The following is a 23275-nucleotide window of genomic DNA, read 5'->3' as shown; positions in this document are numbered from 1 at the left end:
CTGCATTATAGAACTTTTAGCTTTCAGGGTATTTTCCTTCCAGATTCAATTCTTGCAGCATAAAACGTGTACTGCTAATTGTAATGCTGCTACTACTTGTCACGCAATTTCATTCTTATTTTGTTTTGTTTTGTTTTGTTTTGAGTCACTTGCTGAATGAAGAGACCAAATTGTCCTGTGGAAGTTAACAATATTTTTGCCTTAGAAATGGGAAAAAGTGCAGCACTGAAAGATTAGATTTTTTATTTTTATGGGAATTAAGCATATAAAAAACAAGAGACTTTACATCTATACTGTCCAGTTATTACTGTAGGGTTGTATTAATGACACCGTGGTGTTTTATTTACTCTTATTGACCATGTTCGTTAAAGAAATGTTCTAAGAACCTAAGAACCTGAGAGGAGCCTAGGTGCATTATACAACCATGAAAGAGTAGTAAACATCCCCAGATAAATCCTTGCATTTTAAAAGGAAACATCTTTAGATAAAGAAAATATTCACTAAGAAAATGGCAAACTGTCAAATTTAGCAATCTTGTTGATGTAAGAAGTACTATCTGCCTTTCTTAATCTTCTCTAGTATCTTCTTTCTTAATCTTCTGAAAAGAAGATTTTTCTGTAATGATGATTTAGTAAGTTAAATTAAAACTGTAAACATGTTTCCCTTATGTAGTCAGTTTTGAAGAACTTATGAAATGAAGAGCTGACATCCCAAATGGTGGTATTTCACTTTCTGGACTACTTTAATGGCCAATCCTTCTTCTCTGAAGTACCTCATAACTGTCTTGTTACCACAAATAAATATGGTATGTGTTGGGTCATTGTGAGACTCTAAATGTTCTTGCCTTTGCCACCATATTATTGGCAGAGATAGCTAACTTTGAAAAAGAATGAGCACGAGGGATTTGAGGACACGTGATTCTTTTAGAGTCCGTTTGTTTTGTTTTGTTTTGTTTAAAAAAAAAAAAAAAAGGAAGGAAGGAAGGAAGGAAGGAAGGAAGAGAGAAAGAGAGAGAGAGAGAGAAAGAGAGAGAGAAAGAGAGAGAGAGAGAGAGAGAGAAAGAAAGAAAGAAAGAAAGAAAGAAAGAAAGAAAGAAAGAAAGAAAGAAAGAAAGAAAGAAAGAAAGAAAGAAAGAAAGAAAGAAAGAAAACTGTACTAAACAAGATGCTTTTACTGATGCACTGATAACTTAAGATGTTTTAATCTATTAATAGAAAACTTTACAGTTATTTAAGGTCAAATGAAGAAATGTCAATGAGTGTGTTAGAAAGGAAATTACATAATTGATACATCCACATTGTACAAAACAACAGTACTGATTTTATATCCACGTGTATAGGGATTTGATCTGCTATCTTTGAGGAGAATTGGGCTCAGGCCTTCAAAGACATGCATTCCTACTTCACTAGAGGTTAGCAGCAGATCTTTCACTACCTTTGCAAGAGATTCTGTGTAAACTGGGTATTTTGCCCCTGCAATTCCTGATTCACTAGTGTTGTCTAATTTTGGTTATTTCAAACTTACAGAAAACTTACTTACAGTACTTACTTCCAGGATTGGCACCTCAGTTTGTCTTCAAGCTGGGGGAAAATGTTTCGTCTGCAAATATTGGAATTTTTTAAAGTATTATATATATTATAAGAGCTTTTACATATCATCGTATCTTTGTAAAAAACGTTAATTTATGGGCTGTAGCTAAAACCTTCATAAACTTTTCAAGTTAATTCCCACCATATTTTACTTTATCATGCACAGTGACACGTTGGTATTATCTCTATATACCTGCTAAGTTTAACACATTTCAAACAACACCTTGTATTTGTGACAGATAAAAATAAACACTAAGTTTTACCCATGAGAAAGAGAGAGAGATTGGGGGGGGAGCAGTATCAGGATCATGGTTAAGATTCTTTTTCTTGGGAAATGTTGCATTCTTGATCCTGAATTTTCTGAGTTATAGGAAGTTTAAAATGGTTTAATTGTGTTTAATGGAAAAATGATTACAAAAGTTTTGCAGTATAATTTGCTCTGTACACAAGAAAATTTGCAACTTCTACATGTAAATCTAGAAAACAGCACTTACCCACAAACCTTCTAAATTTCAGAGAGAATGAGTTCTACCCAATGGCAAATTTCATAATTCTACATTAGCAGACTCAGTTACAATATCTTATGTATATAGGATATCAGTACATCATAGTAAGAGAAATCAGCTTGCTTTCTTCTAAAATGGAATATCACGGCCCTGAACTCAACTGCAAACAGCACAGGTTTTGGAGAGGAATCACACAGAGTCACTGCAAACCATATTGTGTTCCAGTAGAGGAACCACAGAGACAGCAGATGAGCTCTAGCAGTGTCCAGAAATCTGGAAACATACCATCCATCTGCCCAACATGCCAGGAGAGTTTGAAAGCTCAAGAACATGAATAAATAGAAAGAGTGACATCTAACCAAAAGATGTGTCTTTCTCCCTTTCCAAAATACTGCTTGCTATTGAGTTAAATGTTTTTATTGATCCTAACTGCATCAAACAAGCTTTACAGCTAGCAGTATCCAAAACCCATCATAACGGGATGAACACAGAAGGCAATTTTCTACTCCCAAAGAAGATCTTATATCTAAACCGACTTCCTCTCTTCCTCTCTGTTAATTGATATGCTTCAATCAATCCTTACTGTTGATGAACAGGATTGGATTTAGAGAGGTGTTTGTTTTTTGTGTTTTTTTGTGGTTTTTTTTTTTTGTTTGTTTGTTTGTTTGTTTTATTTCATTCTCTGCAAAACTTTAAGACTTTAAGTATATACATATATATGTATATGTATATATATGTATATATACATATATATACATATACATATATATATAAAATAGTGGCACCAAACACAAGGGGAGGGAAAGATAGGAAGAGAGGAAGGGGTGGGAAGAAAGAAGGAGGGGAAGAGAGGAAGAGAGAAAGAAAGAGAGAAAGAGAGAGAGAGAAAAAGGAGAAAAGAGGGAAGAAGGAAGGAAGGAAGGAAGGAAGGAAGGAAGGAAGGAAGGAAGGAAGGAAGGAAGGAAGGAAGGAAGGAAGGAAGGAAGGAAGGAAGGAAGGAAGGAAGGAAGGAAGGAAGGAAGGAAGGAAGGAAGGAAGGAAGGAAGGAAGGAAGGAAGGAAGGAAGGAAGGAAGGAAGGAAGGAAGGAAAAGAAAGAGAAAGAGAGAAAGAGAGAAAGAGAGAAAGAGAGAAAGAGAGAAAGAGAGAAAGAGAGAAAGAGAGAAAGAAAGAGAGAAAGAGAGAAAGAAAGAAAGAAAGAAAGAAAGAAAGAAAGAAAGAAAGAAAGAAAGAAAGAAAGAAAGAAAGAAAGAAAGAAAGAAAGAAAGAAGGAAGGAAAGAAAGAAGGAAAGAAGGAAAGAAAGAAGGAAAGAAGGAAAGAAGGAAAGAAGGAAAGAAAGAAGGAAAGAAAGAAGGAAAGAAGGAAAGAAGGAAAGAAGGAAAGAAGGAAAGAAAGAAGGAAAGAAAGAAGGAAAGAAAGAAGGAAAGGAAGAAGGAAAGAAGGAAAGAAGGAAAGAAGGAAAGAAGGAAAGAAGGAAAGAAGGAAAGAAGGAAAGAAGGAAAGAAGGAAAGAAGGAAAGAAGGAAAGAAGGAAAGAAGGAAAGAAGGAAAGAAAGAAGGAAAGAAAGAAGGAAAGAAAGAAGGAAAGAAAGAAGGAAAGAAAGAAGGAAAGAAAGAAGGAGAGAAAGAAGGAGAGAAAGAAGGAGAGAAAGAAGGAGAGAAAGAAGGAGAGAAAGAAGGAGAGAAAGAAGGAAAGAAGGAAAGAAGGAAAGAAGGAAAGAAGGAAAGAAGGAAAGAAGGAAAGAAGGAAAGAAGGAAAGAAGGAAAGAAGGAAAGAAGGAAAGAAGGAAAGAAGGAAAGAAGGAAAGAAGGAAAGAAGGAAAGAAGGAAAGAAGGAAAGAAGGAAAGAAGGAGAAAGAAGGAAAGAAGGAAAGAAGGAAAGAAGGAAAGAAGGAAAGAAAGAAAGAAAGAAAGAAAGAAAGAAAGAAAGAAGAAGAAAGAAAGAAAGAAAGAAAGAAAGAAAGAAAGAAAGAAAGAAAGAAAGAAAGAAAGAAAGAAAGAAAGAAAGAAAGAAAAAGGGAGAAAGGAAGAAAGAATGAAGGAGAGAGAGAGAGAGAACCAGCACTTCGAACCCTTTCAAGGTGTAGTCCCAAAGCTGGGAAAAACTGCCAACTGCCCCATCTTCCTGTGGAGGTGGCATTTCAGTGCCCGAGGGACGATAGGGCGAGCAGCGGGGTCTATGTTGTGTTAAACAGCTCGGGGGACGCGGGTTACCCCTGCCTGGCGGCTGAGGACATGGGGCGAGACAGGACTCGGGAACAACAAAGCGGGCTGTAAAGCCTCCAGGTGGTGGGTGTTTTTGTTGTCCTGTCTGCGAGGTGCGGTGGCTCCCCGGCCCCGGCAGATCCCAGTGCTGCTGTGGACATTAAGAAAAGTCTCTTTTGGCTGATTCCAAAACCAGATAAGGAGCCGCCGAGCCACCAGCTCTGTCTAGACTCCGGACCTCACAAGTCAAGCGGGTTGTTTGGATTAGCCTTGGAGATCTACCGGCCTGAACAGCCCTCCCAAAGAAAAGCCAGAGTAACACCCTATTTTCCTCTTCCCGCTGCCGCCTCAAGATAGGAGCCAAGCTCTGCTTTGCGCCGTGTCACTTATTTCTGGAAAACTTGCCCGCCCTCTCTCCACCAAACACACCTTGCTCTGTTTTGTCTTCCCGGAGAAAATAAAAATAAAAATAAATAAAAATAAAAATAAAAATAAAAATAAAAATAAAAATAAAAATAAAAATAAAAATAAAAATAAAAATAAAAATAAAAATAAAAATAAAGCAGAGGGGGGGGAGCGGCAAAAAAAATACTCCAGGAAAAAAAAAAAAAAAAAAAGTCTTGTTTTACAACCTTTCTCCTTCTCCCCACAACTCCCCCCTCGCCGCCCCTAGAGAAAGCCGGAGCTACAGGTAGTCAGTGCAGCCCCAAAAGCAGTGGGGAGGCCTCCCCGGTGCTGCTGCTCTCGGGTCCCCGGCGATGCGGCCGCGGACAGATGCTGCGCGGCTCCCCCGCCTCCGCTGCTCTCCCTCCCCGGCACCGGCCAAGCCCCGAGCACTTCTGCAGTGCGGCTCGGCCGCACCAAGGAAATTCGGTAAAATGAAACAGCCGCCTTTTGTAAATGCCGCATCCTCCGGCTAGGATGCTGTGAAGAGAGACGCACTGGACCCTGCCCCGACCTTCGTCACGGGCAGAAGCCTTGGGGAAACGCACCGATTAATTTAGCACCCCTTTCTCTGACTAAGGACAGCAGATACGGAAACAGAGCAAGCCTTCCCCGCCCCCCCCGGAGCCTGCCTCCCCGCCGCCTCCTTGGGAGCTGCCTTCTCCGCCTGCACTTCACAAGTCCCGGGAGGTGAGGAGTGATCCTCCAGCAGGGCCGGCACACTGGGAGCTGTTAAGTTTATGTTTGTGGCGCCTGAGCTCAAACAGTCATTCAGTGGCTTGCTCTGTTATCAAGAAAACAACAATCAGGAACAATCAGTAAACAGGATCTCTTCCCAGCCCCTTTATTAACTACTTACAGTTCCGCTGAAGAGCCCAAAGCGCCCAGCAGCGGCACCTCGCACCGTAAAACGCTGCCGGCGCTTCGGGCGTGTAGACGGGTGAGCACGGGCGGTGCCGCGAAACCTGCCTGGCACCGGCGACCTAGACCAGTAAGGGGCTCCGTCCCGGTGGTGCGCTCAGGCTACGGCGGGCAACAGCGGTGGCAAGTGAGTCCTCCCCAAGCCAGCCGTTCCCTCCTCACTGCCGCTTTTGGGTGATCCAGAGTGGATTTATCAATATCTATTTAGGCACACGTATATAAAAGCAAGCACTCACCGTGGAGACGTTCGACTGATCTCTGTGCTGGAATTCACACCCCCGGTTTCAGCGTTCTTACTCCTGCGTTGGCTGGAGATGCTGAGAGCTCATTAACCTGGCACAAATATTGAAATTAGAAGAGTTTGAATATTGGCTTCTGTGTGTGCTAACAAAATTCTCATAGAAATGGTAGCAGGCTTTAACAGACCTTATTTGCCATCACTAAGATGGGCTGCAGCACGAAGAAAACAGTGGAACTGGGAATGTTAATTGCCGCCCTCCCCGAGTGGGAAGAAACGGTGACCGGCGCAGGGACCTGCACAGAGCACCATAAGTACACGTATTTCATACAGAGGATGTTTTCTCTCTCTTGCACAAATACTGCTGTTCGAGCTCAGGAAGGGTGTTCTCCTGAAGGCACTAGGAGGGTCGGCTTGAAAGTGTGTCTCTATTTGTTCCAGAGAGGAAAAAAATCAAAGTTTTGGGGGAGGGAATAAATATTCCACAAATATATGAAAATGAAAGGAGAACGGAAGGCCATCAAGGAATACACACACGAGCAAATTAAATAACTGTAAAATAAGACGAGGTGTGCTTCACTGAAGTTTCTGGGGGAGGCTCTGGCGTGACCCTGGGGCCCCAGGGCCGCGCAGCAGGACACCCGGAGCAGGGGGGACGCGCACATCGACGTCGAACCCGAGACCCTAGGGCGGCCATGTCAAGAGCAACCGCAGGCCCCTCGCAAGCCTCGAGGGGATGGGTGGGTTTGTGAGGGCAGAAGGCTTTCCGTGGGGCAGGAGCCCGGCGGTGGGCGCGGATGCAGACACATCTCGAGCGGGGGGACCCCCAATAGCTGCAAGACCGGAGCCAGAGCTCGGCTGCAGCTCCCCGAGTCCGGGATGCCGTGTGCGCTTCGAGGAATAGGTCGCTCCCTTGCCAGTCCAAATGCAAAGCCCTTTGCCCTCCAGTGAGCCGCTTATCTCGGCGGCGGCCCCGGGCCTCCAGCAGGGCGCGGCGGGCCCGCGGGGCTCCGCGCAGCGCTGTGCGGCCCTGGCCCGTGCCCCACGCAAGGATGAGCTCCGTCCCCCGCGCAAGCAGGGACGGGAGCGGAAGCCGAAATGCGGCCCTCGGGGATAGCAGATCTTCACCGGCCCCAAGGTCCTGCCAGGAGGCCTCAGCTATGCCCTCTCGCAAGTTGGGCGCCCACGCATAACTCTCGAGGAGCGGCCGCGCTTCCCACCTACGCGCCAGCCGGGAGGCGAATGCACAGGCCGCGATTTTGCCCTGACTTTGCGCCAATTGAAGACCCCCGCCCCGAGTCGGAGACCCCATCTCCTCCCCAACACCCTCACCAGTAAGAGCGACTCAGACAACTTACACGTCGGACCACCGTGTAGAAATGACACCCTTTCTCCCTCCCAACCCCCCGAAGCTTCGTACCAATCCTCTGATCCTGCATGAAAACACAAGTGTTACTGGTCACACAGTTTAAGGTAGATTTCATATTTATTTAAATATTTATCAAGTACTCAAAAATGTATTACACTTGAGCATACAAAATGAATCCAGTTTCTAATCAGGATGATTGAAATCCTTGTATGAGGCTTTTAACCTTTATTATTATCATTATTATTATTATTATTATTATTATTATTTTATTTTCTACTGACGAAATGGTTTATCTCTATAGCTGAGCTCGCTCAGAGTGGACTGAGATGGGGAGGAGGGAGGAAAAAGAAGGTTATGTTAAGAAAACATTAGGCTTTGGAGTAACTATCATGCAAACCAACTTGTCCTTGTCACACTAAAAATCTCTGTATATTCCAGTCTTTAAGGATTTTTTAAAGTGAGCGTTTGTCTTGTGCTGGCCAGGAGCACTAGGGAACACTTGGATTGGAGCAAAAACAACCCTTTCAAATACTTTTTTCTTCTTTCTACTTTTCCCCAAGAACTCGCCCACGTTTCTAGCTTTCACCACCCTCTCCCCCGCAAATTAAAAAAGGAAGAAAAGAGGGAGTGAAGAGAGGGAAGTCGACAGAAAATAAGGAATACCGATCGTGCAATTTCACAGCAATATCCCTCATTCTACTCCTTCTGCAGCATTTTTTTCAATCGTTTTGACAGCAGACACTGATAAATAATGGTCATACTTGACTTGTTAAGCAAAAAGCGTCCCTTTTATCAGGAGCTTATACTTAAAGTACAGGTCACTTTAACAATCTCAACAACGAGGCTTTGGTATACAGCACTTTCTTTTTATTATTTTTAAAAAATAATAGAACTCAGAAAAAAGCCTGAGCTCCCGGTTCTTTAGACGTCTTAACATTATGTCAGATCATGCTTAGAGTAATATCACTTTTAAAGGTAAAGGATAGGGGGAGGGGGAGAACAAGAGAGTTTCTAATGTTATCGATTGAAAGCTAAGGCATCCAACTAGCCCTGATATAGTTGTTGAAACGGAAATTTACAAGCCGGTCATTAATACTTGCAATAAAATATCACACTCCTTGTATTCACTAACGACAGGCTTTGCATGCAATATTTTATTTCAGGTATTTCAGCTGCTAACTTGCAAATATTTAAGAGGGAACTTTGTTCATTATTTAATATTAATATTATTATTTTCTCTATTCCAAACGCTTAATTAGTGAAATAGTCCTGAAGATAAAATAATTCTACATATGGCGCTTTTATTTCACATAATATTTAAGGAAAAAAAAAAAAAAAAAAGACAAAACCACATAGAATTAGACATATAATTCAAAGACCACGGTACAACCTTTTCTTTTTTTTTTCCTTTTTTTTTTCTTTTACTTCAGCAAACAAAAAAATAGAATCAAATGACATGAAAAGTGGCAAGTCTTCCGATAATAAATAATAAATTACTTTATAATTTTGCAATGCAAGAGCAAACAAAAAAGGTTGGTGTTTTTTTCCTTTTCCTTTTCTTTTACTTTTTTTTTTTTTTTTTTTTGCTTTTTTTCTGTTTATTTATTTAGAGAGAGAGAGGGAAAGAGAGGGAAAGAGAGGGAAAGAGAGGGAAAGAGAGGGAAAGAGAGGGAAAGAGAGGGAAAGAGAGGGAAAACAGTCGTTTTAACCAATAACTATACACATCTTTGGGGGAGGGGAAGGTTCTTGGACGGACACATTTCAAACACAATCCCGAGACGCTTTGTGGCAAAATAGAGGTATACCTTGTTGCAATGCTTTTATAAATTGGTTTTTAAAGAGTAATTCAAAAACCTATTTTTAATCGCTTCAGACTTGATAGAGGATGGATCTCAACCAAACAAAAACAAAACTCCGCTACAGTACATGCTATAAGAGACCCAGGAAACAACCCCTTGTTAAGAGTCAACTAAAAACAACATTGCAAACCAATGCAGCTCCACCTTCCTGCAATTAATCTTTCAACAATGCAAGGCTAAATCGTCTCTTTCCTGATGATGGAAAACCTACTGGAGCTCCTTTTGGCAAGGCAATGACCAATATAGAAACAGCACCATTCGGATTAGGAGGGACTCGATAGAAAGTCCCTCTACCTTGGTTTCTCTCTAAGATGTGCAGTCAAAGGAAAAGATAATTTTTTTTTTCACGTATTTTTTTTTTCTCTGAGATCCATGAGTACAAATCCTCTACGTTTTGAAAATGTCTTTTTTTTTATCCCCTTAAGAACACTGAATAGTGTTTTTTGTTTTTGTTTTCTTTTTTGTTTCTTTTGTTTTGCTTTTGTTGTTGTTGTTTGTTGTTGTTTGTTGTTGTTTTAATATTTATTCTAGTAAGATCCCATGATTGTCTTCACAGTGTTGCTACCATATTACCTTGTCTTTTCAAACATGATTCCATTCATTTCATGGAGTGGTTCCTTTACAGGGATGTTAAATACTTTTCCCCACTAAATTTCAGAGTCCCAATGCGATCATTTTCCCACTCTCTCCAACAGAGGTGAGGGCAAGGGCAGAAACAACAACAACAGAAATCTGAGTGAACGTTCTTCATGCCTCAATAGGGCTGGCTACCATGCTGTTGGGTGTATCTGGGAGTTGAGAGGACATGGATGCTACTTCACTTCCAGTAGAGTTGGAACCTGGTCCTCCTTCTGAGAAATTAACCTGGAAAAAAAAATAATAATAATAATTACATTTGTAACAATCAAAGAAGAGCTGCACTCCAAGAAAAAGAAAAATGCAAAAATAAATATACAGGCATGCAGCTGAATGGCCAGATACATTTCCATGGGAGTCTATGTCACTGTTGTTTTGTTTAATTACCCCACTGACTTCATACGAATCTTCTTCAGGACTTAGGCAAATCATGAAGGAAAAAAAAAATAGATGGAGGGGGGGAGCAAACAACCTTATTAGTGCGGCTTTCTTCCATGTCTTGCAAGAGTGATGATCCCAACAGGAGGTTCTTGTCAATTATTTAAGAATGCATGTGTTTTTTGACACAAAACTTCAATGTTACATTTTTCCCCCTTTGTGCACTTATTAAAAGAAACCTGTGAGAAGCATCCAGGAGAAGAAAGCTTTTGAAACAAGCCATCTTATTTCACTTGCAATTTGAAGAATTTGGTATCTCTTTTAACAAGAGACAGTTTGATAAAGAAGGTTACACTTCTCCATCCTAAAGTGGTCCACAGCTCCTTTTAGTTTAGAAGAAGTGCTGGGAAAAGGCCTAATGTGAAGGATGGAACTTTGTTAATCCAAATGCATTTCTTTGGCACCTATCATAGGGTGATCCTATGATTAAGGCCCTTTCCAGAATAGAGAAGTGCCCTGAATGGTCGATTAACTGTCTGTTCCATCCACAATCTTTTATTTTATCTCTTTTCAGTATCAGACATTATGCACAATATACATCAATATTTATCTATCTAATGAATTATCCGTCTCTATATGTGAATATATTTGACCTATCCTTATTTGGCCTCTCCATATTCCACCATGACTTTTCTTTAGACCGATCCCTTAAATATATATATATATTTCAAAGGTTTTAAAAGTATCCTATTCTGTATAGGATACACAATAAACAAGGCAAATGAAGGATATCATTTTTTCTTGTGTCTGTTTGACAGCTTGATTAAAGCAGGAAAATGTTGCTTTTAGTGGTTACAGAAAGTAAGATGGTGCAAACAGCTCTGTTTCTGTGCTGCAGTTTGTTGAATGAACATAGTGCACCAGGGGAGGCAAGCAGGCTGCAGCCTGCAACTTAGCAGGAAACAATGAAATAATAATAATAATAATAATAATAATAATAATAATAATAATAATAATAATAATAAGGGGACCCTGCAAAGGATTGTGATACTAAACTGTAAAAAGACTGAATATGTCTCCTGACACGGCTAAAAACTTTCATCTTCCGTCACTTATATGGAAAAAGATTCCTGACATATCAAAGAAGGGTCTGTATATTAATGTTTCATCATTAAGTATTATTTGGAATCACTGAAAAACCATACACAACATACCTTATTATATTAAAGATCTGGTTTTAACACACTTAGGCCAGGAAATTGAGTTAAGGTTGAACTTCTGTCCTTAATTCACCTGGTTGGGCCTAAGTATTGCTGATGATATGGTCCCATATGAGCTGCCAAATGATGTAGGCATAAGGAATTGAGTTAAAAACAGAATTTATTTAAAAATATCTGTTTTCTTTTGGCTTAAGGCAGTTCATTACATTGTTTGAATTTTGCATGTGAATACGTACTAACAATTCTATTTCCAAAGCACAACAACGTATGCTCTAGTTATATATTTGTATATATATAAATAGAGAAGTATAAAATGATATCGAGATTTATATAAGTAAAACAAGGAATTCAACATTTTAGTTAAACTGTTCATGTTTGTGGGACAAAAGAAGAATTCAGGCTGATGTTGCAACCACAGTTTTTAAGTCTATTGTATATTATAAGGTGAAAAATAGCCCGAAGTGGGAGTGGGGAACAAATTTTTGAAACTCCTTTCAGAAACGTGCATACAACTAAATGACACTGAGGAATAGTTTAGTATTTCAAGTGGAGGAGCTTTCGGTTTTCAGGGGCGTGCGAGCTGAATTAGACGCAGACGTGGGTCGGGCCTTACCCAGCTTGCACTCACCTCGACAAGATCTGCGGACCGTTTTGTACCAAGCCCTGCGAAATCAGTTTAATTCACTTCATTTACGGAGTGTCAAAATGCCCACCTCGTAATTTCAGGAAAACCCGGCTAGCCTGGATTGCTCATCTCCAGGGGCTGTGGGTCAGCGAACTCCCCCAGTGCTCTGGCTGGGAACCGACACTTACTAGCTGCTGAAAAGCAGGTTGGTCTATGTCACTCTGCAACGCGAAGTCACTCAGGACTTTCCAGGGCGGCTGGTAACTCTGCACCTCCACCGGGTTCGCCTGTAAACCACCGTCATGTCTCTCCGGACTAGCAGCCACCATCGGAGTTCCTGTCATCCCTTGGATATTCTGTAAACAGCCCAGCAAAAGATGTTAATGAGCTTGGTTAACTTTATTGTATATAAGCGCTGTGTCAATAAACTGCTTTCTATCTTATCTATACAGTCGCTTATATTTGCTTTGTTAATCTGCTGTGAATGTCTTACTCTATTCTACTTTAGGTCAGTCCATTTCTGCCCCGCTGCATTTATCACACTGGAAGTTTACTTTCTTTCCCTTTAATCCTCGTATTTCTCTCAAAGCATAACCTCCCTCCAGCCCCTCCCAGCCTTCTCAAACGCGAATAGCTAGTGTCTCGGCTGCCGATGGCTCGGCACAAGAAACGGTTAATCATGCTCGCTTTCCAGTTTGCATCCCGGCTGGTTTTGTTCTTAGTGACCTTAACTGGATCGTATATCCTCTGAACGATAAACCTGGGGAGCTCCAGTACCATGCTCTTTCAAAAGCAATAACTAAATAAATAAATATTAAAAAGGGAAACACCAGCTCCCCGGTATGCCCTGTGGATCAGGCACTGTATACAAAATAACTCCAACCCTCGACGAATAGATTGTTCAGGCGAGTTAATAACATCGTGTTTTATTGCATTCCAACACGGTAAAATGAAACTCCTTAAATTCCACTTAACTAGGCAGCCTTATGAATTAATAGTCATTCTCAGGTCAGTCAATATACAGAGAGAGAGTAACAGACTCTTCTTCAAGTAGATTAGCAACAACAGCAGAAAAAAAAAAAAAAAAAAAAAAAAAAAGTTGCAAGCAGAAAAGAACTCAATATATTTCTACGCAAGAACCATCTATCTATTAAGTAACCTGAAGACACGACGGTAATTCCAAAAACTTTGCACTTTTTTTTTTTTTTTCTACAGTAAATGCACCGAGAAACACACACATGTATATAAAGTGCTAAGGAAATACACCAAATTACCCTTTCACTCATGGGTTTTACTTCTGGGTTTACTCCTGTGTAAAACCATTGAAGAGGGTGAATGCGTCATTTTCCCTCAAGGAGTCCTTTGCATTTGCAATATAAATATTACACAAGGATGGGCTTTTTACATCCCATAAGCTCTGCAGGTCGCAATTCATGCTGCATAGAAGTTAGCCTAATCCACTGCGAATCCTCAGCCCCACAAAAATACATGTGTTCGCTTGAGCAGCCTATATCTGCTTCTCTCTGTGGTCTGTTTTAATTGCACTGAGAGCAGAACAAGCAGATAATATTTAAATGTTACTATTTTGTTTGTTTTAAGGGAGCTCCCATAAAATCAAATGCGCCCAATCGGCCCCAGAAGCTGGACAGACTGGCCTTAGCCTATGGGTTTCTCTTTAGGAAGGAAGGCAATGCATGGTCAGAGACTGAAGGCACTTACAGTTTTGTCATTTGGTTGCTGTTGCTGAAGTTGCTTCATCATGATGCTTCTCTTTTTGTCCTTGCACCTCTTGTTTTGAAACCAAACCCTGATAACCCTCGGGCTGAGGCCAGTCATTTCCACCAGTTGCTCCTTCATGAGGGCGTCGGGTCTGGGGTTGGCAGCATAGCAGGTCCTCAAGGTGTGAAGCTGTTTTTCGTTGAGGACAGTCCGGACTCGGGTGGTCTTCTCGGGCTGCTTGTGGACGTGGGGTCTCAGAGCTGGCTGTCTGGCAGAGATAGGTTCTGCTGTAAGGGAAGGGGAAGGGAGGAATAGGATCCCCATGAGTAGGAAACAGGGAGTCTGCAGAGGCTCTGAATCTAAGCCAGTGGGACAGGGGGAGGCGAGAGTGGTGGGAGTGGCGGGGGGGGGGGGGGGGGTGAATCCCTTTCAAAGGCCATTCAGGCAGTCACCTCTACCCGAGCTCTTGCTGCCGCCTCTGCTTTATGCGCTGGTAGAGTGACAGGACTGACATTTCTGACTCCACAGATAATTAATTTGCAAAAACAATCCACCCCTCCTAAAACCCTTAATGACAGAAGCTTGAACCTGTATGAGCCTAGACAGGGGAGGGCGAGTTAACAAAGGTGTGTGTGCATTAGGAAAGGAGGGGGAGGGTTTTATGTACTTATGTTCTGACAAATCACCAAAACAGTTTTTTGGCCCGAAAAATAATAAAAGAATACTTTTTAAAATTAATCATGATTCGGGTCTGCTTCTTGTATACTGAATCTATCTCAGTTTAGCCAGAGGCCACGATAACGTGTAACAGCTCCCGGCTGTTTGGTGCTTCCAAATTAAAGCATAACAAGCCAAATCCACTGCACCGTGACGACGGAGGGAAGTCCTGTGAGAGCTCCGTATCCCAGAGCTCAGGAGACAAGCGTCTATCTTAGAAAGTTGAGGTGTTAGGTGAATTTATGTCAACTTTTGTTGAATACTTTAAAAAAATGACAAGAAAAAAAAATAAATAAAAATTAATTCTTCCCCAATTTAAAAGTGGAGAAAAGTACGCCGGGCTTCTGACTTATCTGCTTATAACAATAAGTCAGCAATGATTCGATGAAGATAATATGGAGGGTTCAAATATTAGCAGTATTTTACCCGCAGACACAATATGCTTTTCAAAGACATGCACAAATACACCCTAGAGAGCACGTACAACCTTTCTAAAATTCCGAAATTATCTATTACGTGGTGTTTTTTTCCCCTCATATAGATATGTCACTTAAAAAAAAATGCTCAGAAGCAGGAAAGTAGCCCATTTAAACAAAGCAGTGTTTGTAAATAACCTTTCATATTATAGTTACTTGCCCAGCAACACTGCCGGCAAACATTATTTTATCGAGCTTTGTTTGTCTCTAAGAAACGTTCCTCTTCTTCTGCTAAGCGTCCCTGACTCTTAGCACATGGCGAGAACTAAAAGTGTGAGTAAAGTTGCAAGGTGGTTTGACTGCGAAGTGACAATGCTGAGTTTTAAGATGAAATTCTCATCAAATCACATAAAACGTTTCAAGACGGCAGAGTCACTTTAAAAGGCAATTACTGAAGATTAGTTTTTTGACAGTTTTAAATTGCAGCCTAAGTGCTCGCCTGTAGTTATGAAGTCTATCTCTGCTCGGCCCCTGCTTCCACCAGTGCTTCAAGCAGCTTTTCCCCGTGCTCCGCAGGACCGGCCGCGGAGGGGTCCGCGCCGCAGACCTGCTCCCGGCCGTCGGGGGCTCGGGGAGGGGGAGCTCTCCCGCAGCCGCTGCCTGGCCGTCGGAGGATGCAGGCAGGCGAATGGGGGATGCTGCGGGGCGCGACCCCCGCGCAGGTGTCGGCAGCCGGACCCGTGGCGCTCCGTGGCCGCACAGGCTGGGAGGAGCGGAGCCCCCCAAACCCCGCGGGCTTCCTCCGGGCGCCTTGCGCGGGCAGTACCTGCCATCTGCAGCGGCCGGGAGGGGTGCAGGGGGCTGAGGGGGTCCCCGGCGCCCAGGCTGGCCCGCTCCACCACGTCGTGGTCCGCCCGGCAGAAGAGGCCGTCCTCCCGCAGCGCGAATTCATCACCGGGGATGAGCTGGCGGCTGCAGGCCACGCAGCGGAAACACTCGATGTGGTACACCTTGGCGCGGGCGCGCATCACGAAGTCATTCTTGCTGAAGCCGATGCTGCACTTGGCACACTTGATGCCGTATAACCTGAGCAGGGCCCAGCCCAGAGAGAAGGAGACAGGAGGGAAAGAGGGAGAGCACGGGGTGGGGGAAAGGGGAGGGCGAGGAATAGGGAGGGAGGGAGGGAGGGAGGGAGGGAGGGAGGGGGGAAGGAAGGGGAAAAAGAAAGAGAGAGGTTTTCAGTTGCGCTCGTGGGCAGCCCGTGGCTCCGCGTAGCCGCGCGACGCGCAGCACGCAAGATAAATAAGGCTTGAAAATACGGGAGCCAGAAGGGCAAAGGAATAAAACGGATTCTGCTGCTGGCGGTGCGCTGCCTACCTCCTTCCCTCTTCCCCTCGCCCCCCGCAATAAAACGTGGTGGAGACTCAGATACGGCGGTGGGCAAGGAAAAGGGACGGAAGGATTGGAAGAAAAAAATAAAAAAAAGACCCCTCTCCGTCCCTGGGAGACGCCGACCTCCCGCCCCAGAGCCCGTGCTGCTCGGGGCCAGGGGGCGTCTGTGCCCTCACGCCGGCCGTCGCGGTGGGGGAACCTGACCTGGACGGGCCCGCAGCTGAACCGTCCCGCACGGGTACATTGGGGACAGGCGAAGCTGACACCCACTCCACACACCCAAACAGGCCTGCCTCGCCAAGTGATTTATTTTTTTATTTTTTTTTGAGAAACCTACTCAGGACTTCTGTCGTTTAACGCGTGGCAGGGCTCCCGCCGGCATAGCCTTCAGGACGCGGCTCTGCCGGCGCTCTTCCCCTTTCCCTCTCTCGCTAGGTTCATTTTATTTAACAGCTAGAGGCACACACACACCCTTATATCCTTATGTACATGCACACTCACTAGCAGTGCAACTCCCCTCCTCCGCCCCCTGCTAAAAGGCATTCTCGATGCTCTGGCTCTGCAAGCCAGCCTCACGGCTCCTTCTCCCCTCCTACTTTCTCCCACCTTGAACCGGGGCCGAAGCCCTACAGCACGAGTGAAAGGGCAACCTCTCGCCGACAGCCCCCCACAGCAACTACTGCATCTCTGGGAGGGGGTGGGGGGTTCCTCGTCTTCCGTGGAGGAGGGGGAGACAGCTCACCCGTTGGTAGATGAGCAGGAGAAAATGTTCCAACTCCGGTGTCTATAACTGCTGTCTCTCGGCTGCCACCCAGTACTCATTGCTAGTACTCTTTGGTATTAAGTAAAATTAATAATCTTTCCGCAAACCGCACAGATGCACACACACAAACGTGGATGCAATTCACAGAACTGTAAAAGCTGCTCTTAAAACTGAGCTAATATTCATTCACACCCGTTTCCTCACCAGTACACTTCGTTAGCGATACAGCCTGTGATGTATACTTGTGTGTACGTGTTTATTTACACACTTATTTAGCTTCTATAGACTTGTACTCGCCTTACATTCATACAATTTGCAAATTATAATGTTTAGAGAAACAACAACAGCAAACTGTAAAACTGCTAAACTACAAAAGAGCAGAGTGTATGCATTAATTGGTACAAAAGTTGGAGGGTGTTGCCTACATGCCTGACAATTATAGATTAGGCTCATGGTCTAATTCAAAGCCGACTTGCACATAATGGACAACTTACTTTTAAAACTGTAGAAAATGAAGTGTACTGCGCAAAAACTTATAAGAGTTACATTTTTGTTGTTATTTTTTAAATTTCTCCCACTGAGTTCCTGCAGGAGGTAAGTGAGTACACCTCAGTCTAAAACGTTTTCCCTTCATGTGAAACTTGTGAAAGGATGACGCTAGTAGCACATCTCCAAAGTGCGATTGAAAGAAGATAATAATAATAATAATAATAATAATAATAATAATAATAGGGCTCTTTTTTGCCACAGTAAAACTTTGAGAATAACCTCACGGCATGGCTTGTACAAATGATCTGGTTATGAATTGTGTACTGGAGAAGAAAAGACTCAACCGTTTTATTTCAATTCAGAATTACAAAGAAACTAGAGAAGGTATTTTAGGAGGGTAGGTAGGTACTTGTTCCCAAAACTTTCCGAAAAAAAAAATTATTAAAAAAAAAAATAAAAACACTGTCCCTACCTCAGTGTCAAAGTTCTGGTTTTTCAAGCCCAGTAGAAGACACCGAAATGGATCAGTATGACCCAGGAGAACAAATAATAAGCACTCTCGAAATTCCCGCTTTGGTTTCTCTATAGTGTCAGGATTGGCAACTCTCACATTTTATCAGTTACCAGATTTTAATGTGAGGAAGGAAGCGGTTCCATTATCTAAATATACCCAATTGTTCGCCAACAGATGATGGGCAATTTGATCTGCTCTGTCTAATTCATCAGTACAGATAAGATAAGAAAGAAAAGACAGTCAGATATCACCAAAGGGGTTAATATTTAAAAAGATTATGTCAGTTATTTTAACGAAGAAACGTTTCAATCTAGGTTTTAACCTTCCCATAAAAGCTTTCTTCATTCTGAAAGAAACTTCAACGTGTTTTCTGTTCTTTTACCTATTTGTTTTTTAATAGGCCTAGTTTATTTTTATTTCCCCCCACGTATTTATTTTTACGGCATAAATGCTTTAAGTGGTTTTCTTTTGAGTGCCATTATGGCTTTGCAAAAAAACAAACATACATTTCTTAGGTCATGTTAAAATTGCTCAGTTCTGCGTTGTCCATAATTCTATGCTATTGAAAACATTCTCCCTTACCTACGATTTCCCACTTTGATAGAATCACAGGATACGTTGCCAAAGTCCTCAGGAAGGTCCCACCGAGTCGCTAGCTGTTTCTGAGTGTGGTTTTGTTTATACAGAGATTTGCATTTGAATTTGTGAAATAAAATCTTGAAGACTAGAACTCTCCCTCCCACCCCCACCCCCGTCTGTGTACCTTTGGAAAATCACTTAAAATATAGCAATTGCCCATTTCTCACTATTTTTCCTCTCCCTGCTTCTTTTAGATTTATAAAATTTAATAAATAAATAAATAAATAATAAAAATCTCACCGAAGAATTAAACAATGTAAACGGCGTACCTGATATAATCTCTTTTACAGTAGGTTTTTCCATCCCTAACAAAGCACGTACAGGTCTCGTCCAAATACTGATTACACTCTGCACACTTCAAACACGCCGCATGCCATTCCAAATCCGGAGAAACCCTTAGAATATACTGATCGTGAATTTGATTGCCGCAACCAACACATAGGGAAATCAGGCGTTTTTCTGAAATGAAAATAAATACATGATTGACTAACCATTTATTCTCCTACAGAGATAAACACTTTTAGTGTCGTTCCCTTATAGGGCTTACTCTGGGAGGGTTTTTTGTTTGTTTGTTTGTTTAAAGAGTACTACACTTTTGGATGGTAATTGAAGTGTGCCATCAAAACCTTGCCTCGTTTAGTAAGGAGGCGGAACATATGTTAAAATGCAGATGTGAACATTTTTCGGGGTGAAGGTCCTCATTTCAAGAGCCTCACATAGAATCAAAACTCCAAACTTCATATTTGTTATATTTTTATTTTATTGTTTGCTCGTTCGGATTCCTTTCCTTACAGGGAGAGCACCTATACATTACATATAATTTTTTAAGAGGCTCTGATTGGAAACGTTGGATGCTTGGCTCTTGCGCTTCCCATTCAGCTCTTTGACATAGAAGAGGGGGCTCTAGGCTGTTAGCAAGAACAAGCATCATTAAGGTTGTCACTTGCTCTCTTTTGCAAGTCTAATGCTAATTCCCCTAGACGAACTAGGTGCTGGATAGTCAGACAGCCTCACTGTAGTCTATCACGAAGAGAATTTAAGTCTCCGTGTTTGGTTAGCCCATTAAAACCTTGCCTGCTCCTCAAACTTTAAAAAAGAGCAGGACCCCAGGCTATTAACATACAAGGCTACGAGGTTAAAACACAGCAAGCATGCAGGCATGGCAACAAAGGCACCTTCTCTACCATTCAAATGAAGTTCAGCTCGCCTGCCTGAGACGATTACAATAGATAGCATATTTATTCCAACAACGGTAAAAATTCCGCCTTACTTTTTGGTGGGTCTCCCATGTCTCCCATATCTGTAAGAGGGTGTAATGTCCACAGTGAAATGGTGTACGGTTTCGTTTTAAGACCCCAAAGTAGGTTTGAGAGCTGTCGCTAAAAAATAATAAAAAATAATCAAAAATAATAAAAAATAATCAAAAATCAGAAGTATAAAAACAACAAAAGGAAAAAAATAGAGACTGTAAGCTTAAAAAAAAAAAAAAAAAAAAGCAAAACAAAAACACCACCGGCGTGGGAGATACTGTCAGGGCTGCGGAAAGAGAAGGGGGCGCGCGGCGCCGGGTGCGCGGCGGGGTCCGGCCGCACGGTGCGGTAACTGCGCAGTGCGGCGCGGTGCGTTTCGGTGCGGTGCGGTGCGGCGGCGCGGCGGTGCCGGACTGGGCGCTGGCAGCTCGGGCGCTCGCCTCGCCCTTATCTCTTACTCAAACTTCTCTGCTCCAACTCAGCCCGCTCGCCATTGGCCTGACGTCATGCGCGGGGACGTCACGGCTGCGCGGCGCCCATTGGCTGCGGGCGGCGCGGCGCAGCTGCCCTCATTATCATATTTCAGCGCCCGGCGGCGCGGCGGCCCCAGCGCGGGGCTCTCGCAGGCAACTTTTCCTCTCTCCTCATTTGTATTTCTCTTTATACTTTCTGCCTGTCGCTCTCCTCCGTCCCTGCCGCTTATCTCCCGTCACACCTTTCATTTTCCTTCCCGGCCCCGCTCGGGCTCCTCCACCCCTTCCCCCTCGCGGGCTCGCCGTGCCGTATTTACCTTATATATTATATATTATATATTATATATTATATATTATATATTATATATTATATATTATATATTATATATTATATATTATATATTATATATTATATATTATATATAATGCGTACGTAAAGGTATTATATTTGGGGGGAGGGTGGTGTTAATCCTGCTATTTCCTACCCGAGCGTTTATCTTTCCCAGGCGGCAGCCGCCGCTGCTCTGGCTCGCCCAGGCGACGCTCCCCTGATCAGGGAGGATAGACTGGCTGGCTGGGCATGGCCCCAGCAGCAAAATGGGATTGTTTATGTTTTCCTCCAGCCTCCTTCTCTCTTAAAACTGTGAATAAAAGCTTCAAGTATTTCTGTTAAACACGAGATCGAAGTAGGTACAAATATTTACCTTAAATTGTCTCTAAACACTCCCTCCCTTCTATTTATGTTTTCCAGTCCCTTTTAGATCCTTTTCCTTTCTTTCTCTCTCTCTCTCTTTCTTTCCCCCCTCATCTGTAAATAGAAATGCATCTTGTGTTTGGACGGTTTCTTAGCTTGGCCGAAAATGGAGGTTCGCACAGAACAGTGGAAAGCTCCTGTCTTTCCCCTTGGAGAATCCCTTTAAAAACAAAAAAAAAAAAAACAAAACAAAACAAAAAACAAAAAAAAAAAAAAGGGGGGGGGGATAGGACGCGAACTCTGCCGTTTGAGTGGCGCTGGTCCCTCGAGGAGGTGTTGGATGCTCAGATCCGCGTCGAGGTGCGGCAGAGTGCAATACCCGTGCCCCCGGCTGCGCACCAGCGCAGAGCACCCGGCAGCTCGCTCTGCCGTGCACCGGCCCCTGCGGAGCTGCTGGCTGCAGCAGGAGGTTATCTGAAAGCTTCCCGAACCAGGCAAAATGCTACTTTCCCGTGGGCACTGATTTCTTTTGGTGTGTTTGCAAAGGGCAGGCTCCGCTTAGGCTACCCACTGCGTCTCCTTTAGTCTATGCGCGGAGCTGCAGCGGCTCCCCAGCCTATGCACCCAGAACCATCAGAATCCACACACCCACACCCAACTTAAACGTCCCATTTGGAGTTTGTTTAGATCCCATTTTTGTGTTCTGTTCCATATGGGGTATTACACCGCCCTCATCAACGTAGTGTATAAGTGCCCTCCAATCACTACTCATCAGGATTTTTTTTTTCAGTCATCACATTTTTTTTTTAAAGGCAACCGACGAGTCTAGAGTTTGGGTGAAAGAGAGGCAAAAGCCATATTCATACGGAATATCTTCCCGCAGGGAAATCTGGCTGCAATGAAACAGACAAGAAAAAGTTCTGAAACTTGCATCTGCTGATGAGACAGCTGCTAAACAACAGATCTCCTCGCAGTCCTAACTTAGTTTGCAAGATGTTTTCCTTTGCAAAGCTGAGGGAGCAAACACACCCTCCAACTTTATTTCAAACAAGAAGTGGGACTCAGCTTTGGCACTTGTAGAGATAACTAAGCTGTCTTAAATGATATCAAGATAGTGTCAGGAGGTAAAGATATGGTTGCAAACACACACACACTTACTTTACATATTCGACGTTTATATAAACAGTGGGAAACGCAACCCTGTAAAACGATTGCTTCTACTTCCAAGAAACTGGCGTTACACATACATGTGTACATTTACGTATATGCGTATACATATGTATATAAGAGATTACCTATTGATGTAGTTTATAATTCTGTGTTTTAGCTGAGTAACCAAAAAGCAATTATCAAGAATTATCGCTTGTCAGCTCCTGACAAGCCCGGCACGTGTTTGGGGCAAACCTTTGGAAATGGGCACCTTCGCTCCTATCGACACTGACGGCTCTGCAGGAGTGGGCTTGGGGAGCACCGCTGTGACCCCCACCCCCGCCATCCGCCTCTCCGTGTTCCGCAGCCCGCAGCAACCCCGCCGCGCACCCCCCGGCTCGATGCGGCCGCTCCCTGGCAGGGCCTCCGTGCGCACATCCCCACCGCCCGCGGAAGGCGAGATGCGGTGCTCGGCGTGAGCAGCGTGGCGAGGGCTGCGGACACGGGAAGAGCGCAGCACTCCGCACGGGTCGGTTCCCTGCCGGCGGCCCCTTCCCCAGCCGGCCTCTGCCCGCGCCGGGGCGCGCAGGCTGCGCGCAGGCGGGCACCGCGGCGACCTCTGCTGGCCACGGGGCGACCGGCCGCGGCCCCGCGCGGTGGGCGCGTTTCTGACCTTTTGTGCCTTTCCGCCCCGGTATTCTGCAAATATCCACCCCCCCTCACCGCTGCACGGAGCATACCGATTCCCCCTCTCCCCGGGTGACCTCGCGGGCTGCGGGCTGGCAAAAGGTTCGTGGTAATTAAAAAATAAAGAGGCATCCCAGTGATCGAGAACAGCATCCACGGATTCTGTGGGAGAGGCTGAAGCGGGGAAGGTGTTTTTCCGTTCTCCGTCTTGTGCATTTTTCCCCGTGGATGTCTACGTTCCCATTTTAAAAATTTAGTCTGATTAAAAATACACACATCCCCAACTCTGAAAGAACGCATTTTATTTTCCAGCGTTTCATCTTTACTTGAAAATAATTTAGTCTTTTTAATTCTATTAAGACTCCATCCCATAACTTTTTTTTTT

General features: G+C 43.6%; 1 protein-coding gene across 2 annotated transcripts; it reads right to left on the bottom strand.

Moving 5' to 3' along the window:
- Nucleotides 1–8809: 8809 nt before the first annotated feature.
- On the bottom strand, nt 8810–20289 carry ISL1 (ISL LIM homeobox 1). 2 transcript variants are annotated; one of them, XM_084540208.1, is made up of 7 exons: nt 20151–20286; nt 19908–20016; nt 18907–19096; nt 15667–15926; nt 13708–13994; nt 12177–12344; nt 8810–9993 (listed from the first exon to the last, which is right to left on the bottom strand). In XM_084540208.1, exons 2-7 carry the CDS (start codon nt 19933–19935, stop codon nt 9877–9879), a joined length of 1050 nt encoding a protein of 349 aa, XP_084396334.1. In that variant the 5' UTR covers nt 19936–20016; nt 20151–20286; the 3' UTR covers nt 8810–9876. The 2 variants fall into 2 exon arrangements, with proteins under 2 accessions (XP_084396334.1, XP_084396335.1); XM_084540209.1 differs by having other exon boundaries at nt 13708–13991; nt 19908–20289.
- Nucleotides 20290–23275: the final 2986 nt, after the last annotated feature.

This window comes from Aythya ferina, assembly GCF_964211825.1.
Source record: "Aythya ferina genome assembly, contig: HAP1_SCAFFOLD_260, whole genome shotgun sequence".
Taxonomy (NCBI): domain Eukaryota; kingdom Metazoa; phylum Chordata; class Aves; order Anseriformes; family Anatidae; genus Aythya; species Aythya ferina.
The sequence above is the reverse complement of the archived record's forward strand: the minus strand, read 5'-3'. Positions and strand labels throughout refer to the sequence as shown.

Bases quoted from the DNA above. Each gene is read 5' to 3' on its own strand.
- ISL1 (XM_084540208.1), bottom strand. From the start codon at position 19,935: ATGGGAGACATGGGAGACCCACCAAAAA. The intron at 15,927-18,906 runs GTACGCCGTTTA...GGCCCTGCTCAG, and splicing joins TGTAAAAGAGATTATATCAG to GTTATACGGCATCAAGTGTG. The intron at 9,994-12,176 runs GTAAGTGTCGGT...TTTTTTTTCCAG, and splicing joins AACCTGCTTTTCAGCAGCTA to GTTAATTTCTCAGAAGGAGG.